Source organism: Schizosaccharomyces cryophilus (assembly GCF_000004155.1).
Source record: "Schizosaccharomyces cryophilus OY26 unplaced genomic scaffold supercont4.4, whole genome shotgun sequence".
Lineage (NCBI taxonomy): Eukaryota > Fungi > Ascomycota > Schizosaccharomycetes > Schizosaccharomycetales > Schizosaccharomycetaceae > Schizosaccharomyces > Schizosaccharomyces cryophilus.
In genome coordinates, this window is record NW_013185627.1 from 980,268 (window position 1) to 996,742 (window position 16,475).

At 38.0% G+C, this 16,475-nt stretch overlaps 6 protein-coding genes across 6 annotated transcripts; 3 read left to right on the forward strand and 3 right to left on the reverse strand.

Moving 5' to 3' along the window:
* Nucleotides 1–328: 328 nt before the first annotated feature.
* On the forward strand, nt 329–2,679 carry SPOG_02649 (methionine-tRNA ligase). The gene has a single exon (XM_013168591.1). It carries the CDS (start codon nt 670–672, stop codon nt 2,284–2,286), a length of 1,617 nt encoding a protein of 538 aa, XP_013024045.1. The 5' UTR covers nt 329–669; the 3' UTR covers nt 2,287–2,679.
* On the reverse strand, nt 1,860–5,065 carry SPOG_02650 (DNA polymerase delta small subunit Cdc1). The gene is made up of 2 exons (XM_013168592.1): nt 2,692–5,065; nt 1,860–2,631 (listed from the first exon to the last, which is right to left on the reverse strand). The coding sequence occupies exons 1-2, from the start codon at nt 3,842–3,844 to the stop codon at nt 2,381–2,383; spliced, it is 1,404 nt and encodes a 467-aa protein (XP_013024046.1). The 5' UTR covers nt 3,845–5,065; the 3' UTR covers nt 1,860–2,380.
* Nucleotides 5,066–6,168: 1,103 nt separating this feature from the next.
* On the forward strand, nt 6,169–6,608 carry SPOG_02651 (uncharacterized protein; the record flags this gene model as incomplete). Its single annotated transcript, XM_013168593.1, has 2 exons — nt 6,169–6,196; nt 6,256–6,608. The coding sequence occupies 2 exons, from the start codon at nt 6,169–6,171 to the stop codon at nt 6,606–6,608; spliced, it is 381 nt and encodes a 126-aa protein (XP_013024047.1).
* A 1,247-nt stretch (nt 6,609–7,855) lies between these two features.
* SPOG_02652 (GTP binding protein) lies at nt 7,856–9,597 on the forward strand. The gene is made up of 2 exons (XM_013168594.1): nt 7,856–7,905; nt 8,237–9,597. The coding sequence occupies exon 2, from the start codon at nt 8,341–8,343 to the stop codon at nt 9,520–9,522; it is 1,182 nt and encodes a 393-aa protein (XP_013024048.1). The 5' UTR covers nt 7,856–7,905; nt 8,237–8,340; the 3' UTR covers nt 9,523–9,597.
* Nucleotides 9,598–9,653: 56 nt separating this feature from the next.
* On the reverse strand, nt 9,654–11,009 carry SPOG_02653 (uncharacterized protein). Its single transcript, XM_013168595.1, has 3 exons — nt 10,239–11,009; nt 10,009–10,128; nt 9,654–9,956 (listed from the first exon to the last, which is right to left on the reverse strand). Exons 1-3 carry the CDS (start codon nt 10,791–10,793, stop codon nt 9,786–9,788), a joined length of 846 nt encoding a protein of 281 aa, XP_013024049.1. The 5' UTR covers nt 10,794–11,009; the 3' UTR covers nt 9,654–9,785.
* A 196-nt stretch (nt 11,010–11,205) lies between these two features.
* SPOG_02654 (alpha-amylase) lies at nt 11,206–13,330 on the reverse strand. The gene is made up of 3 exons (XM_013168596.1): nt 12,106–13,330; nt 11,601–12,050; nt 11,206–11,558 (listed from the first exon to the last, which is right to left on the reverse strand). Exons 1-3 carry the CDS (start codon nt 13,048–13,050, stop codon nt 11,529–11,531), a joined length of 1,425 nt encoding a protein of 474 aa, XP_013024050.1. The 5' UTR covers nt 13,051–13,330; the 3' UTR covers nt 11,206–11,528.
* Nucleotides 13,331–16,475: the final 3,145 nt, after the last annotated feature.

Here is a 16,475-nt window from a genome sequence, read left to right on the forward strand (position 1 = left end):
ATTGTAAAATCAATTAATAATAGCTTTATCTCCCAAACCTTTTTTGAATTTTTTCATTGAACAAGAACGCGTAAAAGCCTTTGTTTATGTAGCCAAGCATATAATGGGTTGTGTTTTTGAAAATTGCAACGCCTGTTTTTAAGGAAATGAAATATAAAATAAGTGCGAAAAAAAGTAAAGAAAATAAGAACAAAGATGCCTATTATGGTGTTTCCAAGCATTAGAAGACAACTATTATGCATACCAATGACCTACTTATATAATGGGAAACTAAATGAATCACAATAATATGTTGAGTAATCTTTCTCGTATGAATGATATTTTTATTCTTTTATAAACAAAGTACTCGCTTTCATATTGTACGCATAACAGAATCTTTCAAAAACCTCATTTTTTTATTATTAAATACCGTACATCATTTGATGTCTCTTATAAATAAAGATTTTGTTTGGGTCTGTTTTGCAAAGCAATTATTCCAAACATTCAGCATCTAAATACCCAAGTGCATTTCGTATGCGAAATACCCAAACAGAATTTGCTTTGTTGCTATAATCTTCAAAAACTCATTCTTGTCTCTTTTTCTATTGATTGTATGGGTTTTAAATCAAACACTAACACCAAGAATTTTGTTCATCCGTTCATCTCGAAGCTACTACAACATTTTCCTTCATGTTTCTCAAGGGTCCTTTTAAGGTGACAGTTCCCAATTTGCAGTCTTTAACGAAACCTTTTTTCATAACAACTCCTATTTTCTATGTAAATGCTGCACCCCATTTAGGTCATCTATATAGTTTGGTCTTGTGTGACTCAATTGCTCGGTTTCAGAAGCTTTATAGAACAGATCGACCGGTGTTTAGCAGCACTGGCACGGACGAGCATGGTTTAAAAGTGCAAACCGTTGCCCAAGAACTAAATAAGCATCCATTGGACCTTTGTAATACAAACTCACAACGATTCAGGGATTTGGCTGTCCTTGCGAATACTCCATATAGCCATTTTATCCGGACGACAGACCACCAACACGCAACAGCTGTCAAGAACTTTTGGAATCAACTAAAAGAAAAGAATTATATTGAGTTTCAGCACCATGAAGGTTGGTACTCTACGAGCGATGAGACGTTTTATCCCGAATCAGCTCTTCAGTGGATTGTGGACGAAGCGACAGGGAAGAAAACGCTAGTATCGGTAGAAACAGGGAAACAGGTGCAATGGTCCAGTGAAATGAATTATCATTTTAAGCTTACTTCCCTTCAATCTCGTCTTATTGAATTATACGAACAAGAACCCAGCTTTGTTCAGCCTTCCATATACCATAGCCAAATATTGACAGAACTTAAATCTGGGCTTCAAGACCTTAGCATCTCCAGACCACGCTCTCGCTTATCTTGGGGAATCCCCGTTCCGAAAGATGACTCCCAAACTATTTATGTTTGGTTAGATGCTTTAGTTAACTATCTTACTGTTACTGGATATCCCTGGATTTCATCAGATCATGTGAATGGAGGATGGCCAGCTGATGTTCATATAATAGGTAAAGACATCATTCGCTTTCATTGTATTTATTGGCCTGCTTTTCTTATGGCAGCTGGGCTTCCTTTACCGAAACAAATCCTTGTTCATTCACATTGGACAATGAATAAAATGAAAATGTCAAAATCACTTGGAAACGTCGTGAATCCTTTTACGCTTATACAGAATTATGGGGAAGAGATTGTCAAATACTATCTGTTGAAGCAAGGAAGACTGACTTCGGATTCTAATTTTGACATACAAGGACTAGAAAAAGACTACGAGCACGATTTAAGAAGAAATTTTGGTGTTCTCACCTCCAGAATTCAATCTAAAAAATTATATGTAACTGAAGAAACTCAAAAAGAATGGCCATCCTTATTTCAAAGAGAAAAATATCAAGAGTTTGTGAATCACCTATCTCAACTTCCAGACGCTTGTGCTGCTTGTGTGCACCAAGGACAAGTGTTTAATTTGATTGAAAACATACAAAATACTTTGCGTTCCATCACTAAGTTACTTCAAGAAAGTGAGCCTTGGAATTTGGACAGCAACTCGTCCACCCGAACAGACATTCTGATGCTCACAGCTCATACGCTACGTATATGTGCTATTCTTTTTCAAAGCATTATGCCAAAAAAATCCGAAGAACTTTTGGACCAATTGGGTGTTGCTAAAGAAAGTCGCAGCTTCCATGATGCGAAGGATACCTTCATCGCTACTCAATTTAATCTCGGAAAAAAACAAAAGAATCATTTATTTCAAAAAAGACACTAGCATTCATTATAAATTTATCATTATCCGAAACTTTAATCAAAAGGCTAAGAAGATATCCCAAATTTCCCATACGTCTACCTGATTATTGTTATTATCAAACATTTGGCGTAGTCAGTTCAGAACTGTCTAATTTTCTGGGGAATACTAACGCCTGTACGTCCAAGTTCCTCAAGTTAATCAATGTTATAATGCCAGTTTTACGGAACTCTGGAACAGACACGAGTCGGATGGATTTTGTCTCACTATTAATAATTTTCGTTCCAAATTTTGGTTGATTTCCACATAAATAAAGATTTGGCAATTCGTCCATAACGAAGGTATCTCGATCAGTAAAGGGATAGCACCCTAAATTTTAAAAGTTAGTAATATAAGAAAATAAAAAAGTAAGAGAGAAAAAAAACTTACATAGGGTATCGGGACTAGTAGGGGTTATGTGATTCCATAAGACGGTGTTTTCCATCAATCGCAAAGATGATTTATGAGGGTGATATTTTCGAAGATCATTGATATTCTGGCCACTACTTGCAAGAGTCAGATTATCACTAATAGAAAGCCAGGTAGGATTGGTTGTTGTTTGCAAGGAATTTCCAATCCATGCCTTCGCGTTCTGCAGCAGTGCTGGATGTAGAGGTTGCTGAGGAAGAATATTTGTACTATAATCATAGGGACCAGGAATCAAGGTTACATCTATTGTAGCACAAAGTTGATCTAGAAGAGTATCTAATTGTATTGTTGGATTGGGATTATAGCTTGAAGTATCGTATCCGTAGCGCTTTACTTTCTTTTTCCCAACTGGGACAGAAGGAGTCGATGAGTCAGAAATTTCTATCGCAGGAGCAAGACAATTGCCAAGGATCATCAACCGTTTGATGGAGCTAGGATCAAAGGTAGAACTCATGGATGGAAGAGCACCACGCAAGTACTCGATGATTTGGTGCAGACCAATTCCCTCAATACCATCGTTAGAAAGGCCTAAGCCACTGACGACTGCCATAAACTCTGGAGATTCCTCCTGTTTAGAGTCTATTGTCATAGGAATGGTGTCGTTATTGGAGAGAGATTCGGGAAAGCATACATCAATAACGACGAAGCGACCCGCCTCATCCTCATGACCAAGAGCAGCCATAACAACACCAGTGACGACACCAACATCATACATAAGCGATCCAGTACAATCAACACGACCATAGTTGTCCTCAAGGGAATACTGGATTTCGTCTGAGTTACCGTTTTCGAGAGAGACATAGGGTGAATCCTCGGAAGCAGTAATGATGGTGTGAAGTTGAGTGACATCGTCCATAACATTAGGCTTTAATTTAGAGGTCATATACGCCGTACCGACGACCCAGCAATTCTGGTCATTTCTTACATCCAAAACGCGGTCGAGTTCAAGATGGTTTGGCCATTTCTTCCGAGCGGCACTGACGACTTTTGGACGAAGCGCAGTTAATCGCGCGAAGTATATACTCGAATATTGGTGATTAAAGGTCTGCTGAGTTAAGCCGAGCTGGAGTTGATTTAATTCTTCGCAGGATACAGAAGTTCGAACAGCAGACATGCTTCACAGAAGCGACTCCACAAAAGCGAAACAATATTAGGAGGTTCAGAAAAAATATAAGTCACAAAATTTCCTTCCACAACTTGATGGGGGAAAAACAAGCCAGACAGATATATTTAGCAAAGATACGAAGAAAGTGATGAATACAAAAAGAATGGAAGAAATTTCAAAACGAAACCGAAGAATCAATCTGCCAACTCTTGTAATAAAAAAGAAAAGAAAAAAAAAGGCCTCGTTCTAATTATGAATGCAACAACGGTGTGCGTTGAAAAATGTAAACAATACCTGTAGTGTACTAATTTGTGTGGTAAACTGAAAGGCAGAAGAATAAACCTCTTTGTTGAGAGACACATCCAACACCAAGTCCATTAAGAACAAATCCAACAATATCAAACAAAGAAAATCAATAAAAAATGAAAATCAATATATATTAACAACGGAACACTAGAAGACTAGCATTCCTCCAAGCGATCGCTTTAAGAGCTCTACGAATACGATATCATATATTTGACAATGTCTATAGTGATCAAGCCAAGGGAATGCAACAAACGTTAACACACAAATACAGATACAAGTGGAAAGAGCATACAGCAATGCGTAATAAAATGCATCGCACTAAGTAGAAATGTAATGGTAATGCCGAAAAGTGTTTAGTGGACAGAAAAGAAGAGCTCGCTAACTGGAATGTAGTGGAGTCCGATAATTGGCTGATCAGCTGAAGACACGTTTGATTCGTGGAGAAGGGGACAAGTTTCGCCACTGCGACCAACAAACCAGCTTTATGCAATCCAAGTGGGTAAAAGGTGGGGTAGGTTCATCGGTGTTACCGAGAAGCAAACAAGAAGTCGGCACCTGTTATGAGCTAGTAATTTTCGAGATTTCTCAAGCGAACAAGTAAAGGTATGGAATGGTGATGCTATGAGAGATACCTCCAGTTATGTTTCCTCTTTCCTTCTTGCATCATCGATTCGCATTGCACTGCAAGCAAACAAACCCTTTTGTGAGAGTCATGCTGACGGAACTAGTAATGATATGTCTTGCTGTGACTTTGAATTGTTGTAATTCTGATTCTCTGTTACGGAAAGAATAAGAATCATGGATGAATTTCGTCTTGTAATGTGATATTGATTACCTACTTATGATGGGTTATTTACAAGATCGAATTGGAGTAACGTGTATGTGAGATGATTGGCATGTTTAGGTTTGGTACATTGACGAAACAAGACGAACAAATCACGAGTAAAGGAGAACGGACGTTCCATACAACAGACAACCCTTTTGGAGTGGGTCCCTTCATTCCTGTTCTGTGCCCCTCTCTCTATGCTACGCATGCGGCTTGGCAATATCACTACTCCTGTTTGTCTGCCTGTCTACCTTAAGGAGAGGAGAAATGGTATGCCCAAATACGTACTAAGGAACAAACATAATAGATTAGGGAATGAAATGAAGCTATCGATAAAAAGAAAAAAAGAGATCTGTTTAAACAAAGTCGATGAATTGTTTTATTCACCCTATGCTCTCTAAATACTGTGAGAGAATGGAACAAAGATCGTTATCTTGTTGCACCATAAATTATCTTACTGGAAGTGAAAGTTTAGAAGTGCTGCAAACGCAATAACAACAAACCTTTTGATTGCTAGTGATTATCTTGTATGTTAATGAATGATAAGGGTAGATCAACAAACAGAACGAAACAGCATAAACAAATAAATAATCACAAGCAAAAAAAAAAAAAGGACAACTAAGTCCCGCTCCGCTACAAAGTTTCTATAGGACGAAACCATTGATAGGATAATAGACCTGTATTCAAAGTTTACCAAGATCTCAAAACAAACATAAATGGTCCAATGATGGCTTAAAAAGAAGATGACTGGATTGTTGTAAGGCTTGTTTTGATTTTGCGAAATTTTTTAGCAATGTAAACAATCAGCCAATTGAGAGATACAAACAAAAGAAAATTTTTTTAAGATGAAGTAGAACACTTGTTTAAGAAATCATTTTTTCTTTTATTTCTTTCATATCACAAAAAAAATTTATTTGTATTTTTTTAACTCTCTAAGCAAACATTTTTACTCCACCGTCTAGGAAAACCGATTTGTTGCTTGGCTGGCTTATAGTTTGATATTGCTGTTTGTTTGTTATTTCATTTTGAAAACTTTGTTTGTCTTGGTTCTTTCCTCTAGAACGCAATCGAAACCAAAACATTAGTCTTCGGGAATAAAATAATGATTGTTTAATTCGCAAGTTAGGTATTCTTAATTCGTGGCTTATCACACCTGTTGTCAGAAGGGGGGTGGCTATCAAATCACAGAGGTTCTACAAAAATGCAAAAACGTCATGGCTTTCACCAGGGTAAGGGTTAAATGATAATTTTTTATATAAAGAGTCTACCTCCGGATCGTTTCTATAAGCACCACTTTCGGACTTTTATATTCCTATACACGCTAGGTCTATACTTAATCATTTGACTTTGTCCAATTATATTTATTCATCCTCTTTTATAATGTACTCTCGTGTTCTTGCTATCGCCGCCATTGTTACCATGGCCTTGGCCGTCCAAGCTGCCAACAGCACTGCCAACAGCACTGCTCCTTTTGGTAACTCTACCTCTTACCAATCTGGTAATACCTCAAACACCACCAACAGCTCCTCCTCTTCTGAGTCTGGTTCCAGCTCCAGCGCTGCCTCTTCTCTCACGAACTTCAGCTCTGGTGCCTTCGTCATTGCCATGATTGCTGTTGCCTGCTCCGTTATGTCTCTTTAAATACGTACAATATGCCCTTAGCATCTCTTCTGTTGAATGTAAATAATCGCTGCGAGTATCTTACTCACTGACCATAAATACCTCTAGTAGAGGAGTCAATAATATTGCCTACAAATTACCGACGTTTTCTAGTTTATTTGTTGTATGTTGCATTGTCGAGTATACTACAGTGGGATAATGCTAAGTGCGATTGTATTTACATAGTGGACACGTATGGGACATTGTGGTATAAATACTGAAATAAGAAGGATTGAATTTTAAATCCGCTACGATCTTTTTTTATTGCTTTTGTTCATTTTTTTCTTAATTCTTTGCTGGATTCTTGATGGTTGTTCTTGATTGAGAGTGGAAATAAAAGTAGCTAAATGTAGCCTAGGATGATAATGTGAGGGTTTACCTTTGCAATTACTAGGTTTCTTTATCTGCTTCTGATTCTTGAATTCTTAAAGTTTGTTTCATTCCCTCTTCCATCTTGATGTCAAGGGACTTCAACATGTGATGACGTTGCCAATGTCGACCATCGCTTTCATAGTGTTAACAGTTGGTCCCTGATCTTTGTGAATGATACTCTCTACCTGTGTAACCTGATTAATAGGCTTGTTTTGCCTTGTTGTCGAGTCGAATTCTACACGGGTCAGATGAATTCATGAGGGCTATCGTCATAGTTTCTTTTTTAATTCGCGTTTGCAAATGTGTATTGTTTATTTTTTCTCATAGTTTTTAAAATTGCGATAATGTATGCTATAAAGATGTTGTAAGAATGTTTTAAGAAATACGACATAGGGTGTATTTGAAGAATAAGTATGATGTTAAGGAATTTAGTTGATTTGATGAGAAGGATAAGTGATAAATGTTGAGAGGGTATAATAATCTACTTTGTTCTCTATATGTTCATTGTATGTGGAGGATAGATGGTTGTAGATTTATTGGGAATATTCTCATACATGGGAGAGATTTGTCATGGGCGTTGTGATGATTATATACTTAATATGGTGAGCTATACGACCTAACCGATGAATACGTGTGTATTATAAGTTAGCAAGGTTATTTTGACACCCAAATAAGAGTCAAGTTTGTTCGTTCGTAAAAAAAGGGGAACAAGGAAAAAGGGTGAGAAAGTGAGAAAGAACATGGTGCTATTCGGTATTGAGTGCTTGTTCGCACTGCACTACAGCTTGTTAAGGTGTGTTATGACAAAATGAAAAATTTGAAAAGAAAGCAACGAATGTCAACGATCCAAGAGCCAAATACTGCTGCAAGAGCAAGTATAAAAAGTACCCGGCATATAAAGAGAAAGGTACGCAGAGAAAAAAAAAAGTTAGATTGTCTGGAACTTGAAGTCGTCATGCAGCCTTAACTTTTTAAGGATGGTTGCTACAGAACCATAAAGTCGATAGGTGTTTTGTGCTATCACATAAGTATGCTATATATTTATATTAAATATGCTTACTGTTACATTTCTTGCCCAAAATGACAAAGGAAATAATGGGATCTGTAGACAAAACGTATTATGGAAAAACAATAGATTTGTAAAGGTTGTTGACGATGAGAGTTCCAAACCATTTCTTAGAACTTTAACAACTTGATGACATGAATGGAGTTGAGTGCTAACTGGTTTGTTTTTTTAGTGTACTTTGTTTCCACTATCTCTTATATTGTTACGACTGACTAGTGTTATCTTTCTTCAATAGCTGATACTTTTTGGATCTGTTTATAAAACACACTATCCAGTATGCCTCCTAAAAAGCAACAACAGACCGAAGTGCGTGTCCAATGGGGTCGTCCCGGTAACAATTTGAAGACTGGTATTGTTGGTATGCCCAACGTCGGTAAGTCTACATTCTTCCGTGCCATTACCAAGTCTGTTTTGGGTAACCCTGCAAATTACCCTTATGCAACTATCGAACCTGAAGAAGCCAAGGTCGCTGTTCCGGATGATCGTTTTAATTGGCTCTGCGAAACTTATAAGCCCAAGAGCAAGATTCCAGCTTTCTTGACTGTCTTTGATATTGCCGGTCTTACCAAGGGTGCTAGTACTGGTGCTGGTTTGGGTAACGCATTCTTGTCCCACGTCCGTGCAGTAGACGCCATTTATCAAGTTGTTCGTGCTTTCGATGATGCCGAAATTGTTCACGTTGAAGGTGATGTTGATCCTATTCGTGACTTGACCATCATTCGTGACGAGTTGTTGATTAAGGATGCTGAATTCGTCGAGAAACATCTTGAGGGTCTTCGCAAGATTACTTCCCGTGGTGCTAATACCTTGGAGATGAAGGCCAAGAAGGAGGAGCAAGCTATTGTTGAACGTGTTTATGAATTTTTGACTGTCACCAAGCAACCCATCCGTAAGGGAGAGTGGTCCAACCGTGAGGTGGAATTGATCAATACTTTATACCTTTTGACCGCTAAGCCCGTCATTTACCTCGTCAACATGAGCGAGCGTGACTTCGTTCGTCAAAAGAACAAGTACCTCCCCAAGATTAAGGCTTGGATCGACGAATACAGTCCTGGTGACGCTTTCATTCCCATGTCTGTTTCTTTTGAAGAGCGCTTGACTGCTATGAACGAAGACGAAATTGCTGAAGAATGCAAACGTCTTCAAACCAAGAGCATGCTTCCCAAGATCATTATCACTGGCTATACCGCTTTGAACCTCATCAACTATTTCACTTGTGGTGAAGATGAAGTTCGTTCTTGGACCATCCGTAAGGGTACTAAGGCTCCTCAAGCAGCTGGTGTCATTCATACCGATTTTGAAAAGGCTTTCATTTGTGGTGAGATTATGCACTATCAAGATTTGGTGGACCACAAGACTGAAAACGCTTGCCGTGCAGCTGGTAAGTATATGACCAAGGGTAAAGAGTACTTAATGGAAAGTGGTGATATTGCTCACTGGAAGGCCGGAAGACGCTAAAGTAATTAAATATTGTGCTTTCCTAGAAATATAATTTTTTGAGGGAAAATGATGCTAAAGAAAAGTTTGAAGTGGTTTTTGTTCAGTATTCAAGTGATTAGTTGAGCTTGAGATGTAGTATGAGAAAAAAATAAGAGTAAGTAACGTATCAATTAACATTCTATTAAATATTGTACATCCAAGAATATTGGTATATGTGAAAGCAATTAGTGAAGATTATTATTTCCAAAATTTTTTCGGCAAGGTAAGTTATCGCGGATTCTCTATCGATGTTTCTTTTTCTTTTTATCTTCATTACCCTTTTTCTGTTCAGGCGTTGCTCCGGTTAAAAGGACAGCTTCACGGGCCGTAGAATTAATATGTTTGAAGCGGTCAGGTCCAATATGAGTACCTCCGAACCAACGTGAAACACATACAAAGACATTTTCTGCATCCTGTAAGAAGTTAGTTAAGTTAAGTATTTTAGAGATTCAGACTCCTACGAACCATCATTGTGAGTAGATGACCCATGCGCGATCCTGCTGCAGATTCACCATCGTCATCATTGTCTTGAATGACATTTCCACGCTCAGAAATTACACGATAAGCGACCATATTGTGATTTGCCTGGGAAACATTAGCAATCTGTATTAATAGTAAAAGAGGAAGTGATAGTTTGTCAAACAACATGCAGAAGTGTTCCAAAGTATTTCCCCAAAAAGTGTGATGAAGCATACCTTGGCAACCTTTTTGTTCATATACAGTTCTTCCAAAGCCTTTCGAACCTGCTCTGGGCTATAAACTCTAGTGGCATGAGCAGCAAAGGTACTCTTTCTGTCAGTGATCGCTTGTGATTCTTTCCAGTCAAATGAGGGTTTCCATTCTTCTTGATGAGTTTCTGGAGTCTTAGCAACGTATTGATTTTTATCAAGCATTACTGGTGTATCTTTGTCTGATTCTTCTTGCTTCTTGTGCTCGTTCTGCATGACTTCTTGTTCGGCTTCGATATCCACTAGTTCTTTCAGCAAATCTATATATGAAAAGATACATACATCACCGGTAGCAACCGACAGCAGAACGTCTTCTGCAAGGGCTTTATCAACTCCATAAGCATCTAGCACGATGGGTGGAGACTCTGGATAGTCGGTGGGAAATTGAAGGTTAAGACGCACTCTGCTGTCGGGTATACTCAGCGTGTAAGTGTAACTCTGCTCGGATATAGGTAAAAGGCAAGAAGGATAAATACTTTCTAGGGCAAGTAACTCATCTTGAAATGCTTCGTTGTCTTCCATTTAGATTTTCTTGAATGTGATGTGAAGTTTCAAAAAAAAATTAAAAGAAGGATGAATTAATATTTTCTAAAAGAAAATATATCGTCAAAAATTATTGATTTATCAACAATTGTTTGCTATTTTGAAATTTTTGTTTTTAGTAGGTGGAATTGGTGCTCTTACGAAAATTCATATGTTTTGAGTGAGACACTTCAAGAACAGAAGTGAACGTTTTTCGCTTCATTCTGTATTATTCTTTACAAGATTCTAGAAGTAAGGGCTTAAAATTGTCTCCTTGTGTATCATTTCAATTTATGAATTTGTTTCAACACGAATACATTTTCACGAAAAGAGATACAGATTGGTCATGACTCATTAAAATTACCGTTTATAAATTTGTTTTACATTTTTTTTTACTTTTTATACTATGTTTTAGGAGGGTTGACACCATCCCAAGACAATGATGTTTTTTGTATTTACGGACATGTAAACAAACTTGTATGATTTGATAAAAAGAAGGACGAAAAGGAGGGGAATCAGAATGTCATTTATTCGAAAAGAAACGGTAGAAGGAAGAGAAAGACAAACCAAAACAAGAATGATCGAAGATAAACATAAGGGTAGGAAAATAAAATAAATTGGTCGAACCAAAATGGTTCGAATGAATAAATACATAAGCCAATAAATATGGATGTACTCGTAAAAAAATAATGAGTGGTTTACAAAATTGGAAAAGTAGAAATCAAGGATACTGGTTTACCTAAGTATGGATGACTGAACGAGAACCTAAAAGACTTGTTAGTAGTGATCCAAAGGAACGGCTCTTACCTTGGGAAGTCCTGCATCGACTATGAGATTCACAGTGGATGGAGATGATGGGGATGCTTCAAAGATTTCCTCTGTCCATATATCCATTAACCGAGCAACTGAACCCTGCTCTACCGAAACAGATACGGGATACTGAAAGTTGGAATTCGAGCCTCCATTGCATAAGCAAACAATGCAGCCGGGACGTTCGAAGGCAAAGTTGTAATCGTCTAAATAGACGCAACGAGATAAAGTGGTGCAAAAGTCGGGGAACTTTTCGATAAGAGATTGTCGAACATGGATCATCTTTGAGAGAACATTGAACATGAAATGAGTGGTATCGTATTGACTGCTCCAAAGAGCATTTCTGTTTTCAGGATCATCCCCTCCAAAGAACATTTGTTCTTGACCTTGAAAAACAATAGGGATTCCGTCTATATACAAAAGGGTGACTAAGGTATTCAGTAGTAACTGCAGAGAATGGTTAGTTATGTTAAAATATGAAAGTAAAAATGTTGATTCGTACCGAAGAATCCGATGTCATGTTGAGAATCCGGGGGACATCATGATTCTCTATAAAGTTTCCGAGGATAGTAGTATCAGGAATATTGGCTCGGGCCTCCAAGACAGCTTTTTCATAAAATTCCTTCATGGACATTCGAGGAAGTTGAGCAAAGGCTTTGCGAATTTGGTAGTACAGGGGATAATTGATGGAAGAAGGCATGTACCGAAGGTAATCTCCGACGAACTTGGGATCCCCATGAAAGACTTCACCAAAAGTAAAAACGTTTGCGGCTTCGATAAAGGGAGGATAAAATTCTCTATGAACATGCTTCACAGTATCAATACGAAGGCCATCGAAATGATACATTTGCACTAGGTCGCGAATCCAATTTTGAAAGAACTTTTGAACACGAGGTTCTTCAGTGCGAATGTCCATAAGACCGACGGTATCGTCTCCGAGCCAACCAGTCTCGCAATCGACGGTGTCATCGTAGTTTTGGACATACTTTCTAGGATGGTAGTCTGCTTCAGAGTTGAAGGGACAGTATTTTGAATAGTCAATTTCACCAGAGCCAGCATGGGCCATGTGGTTAACAACGATGTCAACCATGCATAGCATGTTGCGATCATGAACTTGTTTAACAAGGTGGATTAAGTCTTGCTTTGTACCGAAATGTGGATTTACATCAAGCAAATCCTGCGCCCAATACCCATGATACCCTTGACCGTAGTCGGTAACATCTTCAATGTTTTTTACTATGGGACTAATCCAAATGGCCGTGCATCCTAAAGCCTGAATGTAATCCAGTTTGCGAGCGATCCCACGCCATGTTCCTCCGAGATACATGCGACCAGTGGAGGGAGCATTCGAATGATCCTCATCAGAGAAAGCAAAACGATCCGTTAGGATTTGGTAGATGCATTGGGATTTCCAGCGCTGGGTACTTTGCTGCAATGAAGAGCACATTTACAATGCTGCTATAAGAGGAAAAGATGTAAGAAAATAGGAAAAGAAAAAAAGCACGAATGAAGAGAGAAAACCCCAAAAGGAAAGAGAAAAAGACCGAAAGAAAAACTTGGAGAATGGAAGAAAGACAAGAAAACGAAAAGCAAAATTGGTATTCAGACGTCAGACATCAACAACTGTATGCGGTTGAGGGGAAAACGATAGAAAAGGGTAAAATGAAACCAAGGCCTACTGACAGGAAAACAAAGAAAAAAAAAAAAGAAGAAATATTTTGAAAAACCGATCTGAAAGAATGAAAATTTCAGAATACGCTACTGAAAACATTGATATCGTATAAAGGAGATTTTAAAGACGATATGACGAAGGAATAAAAAAAAATTAAATGAATCAGACTCTACCGAAATAAGAATTTCTTTATTAGCTATAAGTACAGGTCCATTTTGTAATAAAAACTCGTTTTGTTTGTGGATTAAATATTTATTTATTTATCCATCTATCTTTATTTATTTACTAACTTGGACATACGTAGATTAATAACACAGTTTTAATAAGCCACTGGTAGGCTTCGGTATGGCAGCTAACGAATTACACTAAGCCTCAGTAAAAATTGATTCCATTCAAGACTGCTATTCGGTATATATGTCTATGATGGATTCTTTCTATCGTAATCTTTAAACATGGAAATATCAAACTAGCCTCTCGTAGGAGAAGTTTCTATTAATTTTCAGGTACGCTTATAATTAAAAATACTTATATTTGAAACACTTATAATGAAACCATGTTACCGAAAAAAATTATTGTAAGAACAATCATCCTTCATCAAGAAGTATACAAATCCCCTATTGCTAGCTTCCATCACTTATCCTAATCAATATATATCGGTTGTTTAATATCCAGTAAGAAAAAGAAACATAGCCGTATTGCAAAACCAATTTGCGTTACGTAGGTTCCATATCAGTGTAGACAATAATGAGTTTGTATGGATGCAACTAATGCAACTAATATGAGCTGTTTCCTTCTTATGGTAACAAAAGTGCGTGCATTTCTCTCCTTGGCATTCTATAAAAGAGAGACCTAAAATATTTTGAGGATATGCTTAATTATGATCAAATCTTAATGAATACTGCCCTATCTTTCATTCCCAGTTGAGATTTCTGTTATGATCAACATATCCTTTATGCCAGATTTTTATGCTCTCACTTGGGTGATAGAAGCATAGACTTGAATAAGAGCATAGATGATGGGTAGTAACATATCATCATCAAGAAATCGAGAATAAGGATATGAGTTGGGAAATGAGTTTTCATGAAAGGTAACAGAACCAAATCGAAGGATTCGTATCATTAAAGTCCTCATTTATTACTTATTATTTATTATTTATTATCTATAAATTTAGTGTTTTTGCAAACTGAAAATTCAAGTAGAGTCACATTTGATTCGCGTTCTCATATGACTTTTCTCGAAACGTAACTAGAATAATGTCGACCAAGGAGGACAACCATAAAGTTGGATAAACTACAGTATGAGCTTTCAATACTAAACCGTAGACTACAAAATGCAAACACTATCTCTTGCACTCCTCTTTCTTCTGTCCAATTCCTTCCTGCCTTTTCGACTGAATTCCTGAATTCTTAAATGGAAATATCACACCGGAAAGTAACAAAACATATTCCGAGACACAACCCTTACACCTTAATGACACCCCTTTCTATGCCCACGATATCATAGAAACCCTCAGACTAGTTGTAAATTAAAAAAGTAGTATTATGTCATTGCTAATTCCTATTGTAACCCTGAAAACTACACAAAGCCTCCTGCTCTCTTTTGATTCATGGTGAAATCTTCGTCAGAGAAATGTCCCCTTTTTTTTTTTTCAACTTGGCTGTTCCATATACGAACTGGATCCACCAATCAGAGACGTTTACGTTTGATCGTCATGCTTCTAAGAACAGATTAGAAATATCTAGATAGCTCTCCTGATCCAAATTAGCCAATTAATAAAATGCATGCCCTGCGATTTTCGTTGATTGAACGACAGCACACCTCGATAAATCGGTAGCTTCATTTTATTGGCTGCTAAAAAGCCCGGACTTTTAAAGACCAGACGTCATTCGCCCAGACTAAAACTTTTGTTACCTCTAAAAGCCCCTTGAAGCTTTAACGTATCCACAATTGATGTCCATCGCTAAACCACGTACCATATATGTCGCTTTCAACGTAATTAGATGCAAAACTGGTCTTTTTTAAACATGAGCTCTGCACATTTCAACTCCTCATCATCATGCCAATAACCGAAACTCCTTCCACTTATATATCTCCGTCCAGCCATCCCTTTGACCCGCTACTGTACACTCCCAAACTTTGAACTTTTTTTTTACCTCTCCCTTATTCCCGTGAAAGCCTACCTGTCTTTTGTTTACAGATACTCTTTGAAGTCTTTCTTTGGACTGAGGTTTGGTTGTTTTTAATTTGTGAAGTTTTTTTTTTTCACTTCGCACTGCGACGCTACTTCGCTGATCCATCTTAAGCTTTTCCATAGCTGTATAGAAAAGAGAAATTAACGTTTCTCTAAATAATATATCTTGCGATAGCGCCTGTTCGTTATACCCCGTTTTTTTACTGTAGTTTGGGTTTCCCACTAGTATTAATTTTTTGGATTTTTGATACGATACCATTTGAGTTGATTAATACTCCCTGAGATAATTTTTTTCGGCTCTATAAAAGGAATACCTAAAAGTTTTGTTGTGCTCTATCTAATACCTATTTTTTTGTCCTAATTCTTATATTCTTGCACAATGAAGATATCTTCTTTCGCGGTTGCTCTTTTGATTGCAACTCCATTTCTCTCTATTTCATCTGCCGTTTCCAAGGGTCCTGCCGATGGCTACACCCTTGCTAAAAGGGCAGGTGGTTTCTATACCAATAGCTCGACGCCACTATCGTCTAGTACTGTTGCTTCTTCTACTCCTTTGAGCAGTTCCGCACTTTCTAGCACTCCTGCTTCTTCTACTCCTGTAAGCAGTACTACACCTTCTAGCACTCCTGCTTCTTCTACTCCTGTAAGCAGTTCCGCGCCTTCTAGCTCTCCTGCTTCTTCTACTCCTTTAAGCAGTTCCACTCCTGCTGCCGCTGCCACTAGCAGCAACACCACAAGCAGCGCTCCTTCCAGCACTTCTGCTTCTTCTACTCCTTTGAGCAGTTCCGCGCCTTCTAGCTCTCCTGCTTCTTCTACTCCTTTGAGCAGTTCCGCGCCTTCTAGCTCTCCTGCTTCTTCTACTCCTTTGAGCAGCTCTGCTAGCAACTCTACCACTAGCGCTCCTTCAAGTACTTCTGCTTCTTCCACTCCTCTGAGCAGCTCTGCTAGCAACTCTACCACTAGCGCTCCTTCAAGTACTTCTGCTTCTTCCAACTCCTCTAGAGCAGCT

Excerpts from the sequence above, each read along its gene's own strand:
- SPOG_02649 (XM_013168591.1), top strand. The coding sequence starts at position 670 with ATGTTTCTCAAGGGTCCTTTTAAGGTGACAGTTCCCAATTTGCAGTCT.
- SPOG_02650 (XM_013168592.1), bottom strand. The coding sequence starts at position 3,844 with ATGTCTGCTGTTCGAACTTCTGTATCCTGCGAAGAATTAAATCAACTC. Across the intron at positions 2,632-2,691 it reads TACTAGTCCCGATACCCTAT|GGTGCTATCCCTTTACTGAT; the intron begins GTAAGTTTTTTT and ends TTTAAAATTTAG.
- SPOG_02652 (XM_013168594.1), top strand. The coding sequence starts at position 8,341 with ATGCCTCCTAAAAAGCAACAACAGACCGAAGTGCGTGTCCAATGGGGT.
- SPOG_02653 (XM_013168595.1), bottom strand. The coding sequence starts at position 10,793 with ATGGAAGACAACGAAGCATTTCAAGATGAGTTACTTGCCCTAGAAAGT. Across the intron at positions 10,129-10,238 it reads TGAACAAAAAGGTTGCCAAG|GCAAATCACAATATGGTCGC; the intron begins GTATGCTTCATC and ends AATGTTTCCCAG. Across the intron at positions 9,957-10,008 it reads GTCATCTACTCACAATGATG|GATGCAGAAAATGTCTTTGT; the intron begins GTTCGTAGGAGT and ends AACTTCTTACAG.
- SPOG_02654 (XM_013168596.1), bottom strand. The coding sequence starts at position 13,050 with ATGTGCTCTTCATTGCAGCAAAGTACCCAGCGCTGGAAATCCCAATGC. Across the intron at positions 12,051-12,105 it reads ACATGACATCGGATTCTTCG|TTACTACTGAATACCTTAGT; the intron begins GTACGAATCAAC and ends CATTCTCTGCAG. Across the intron at positions 11,559-11,600 it reads TCGATGCAGGACTTCCCAAG|GTTCTCGTTCAGTCATCCAT; the intron begins GTAAGAGCCGTT and ends CAAGTCTTTTAG.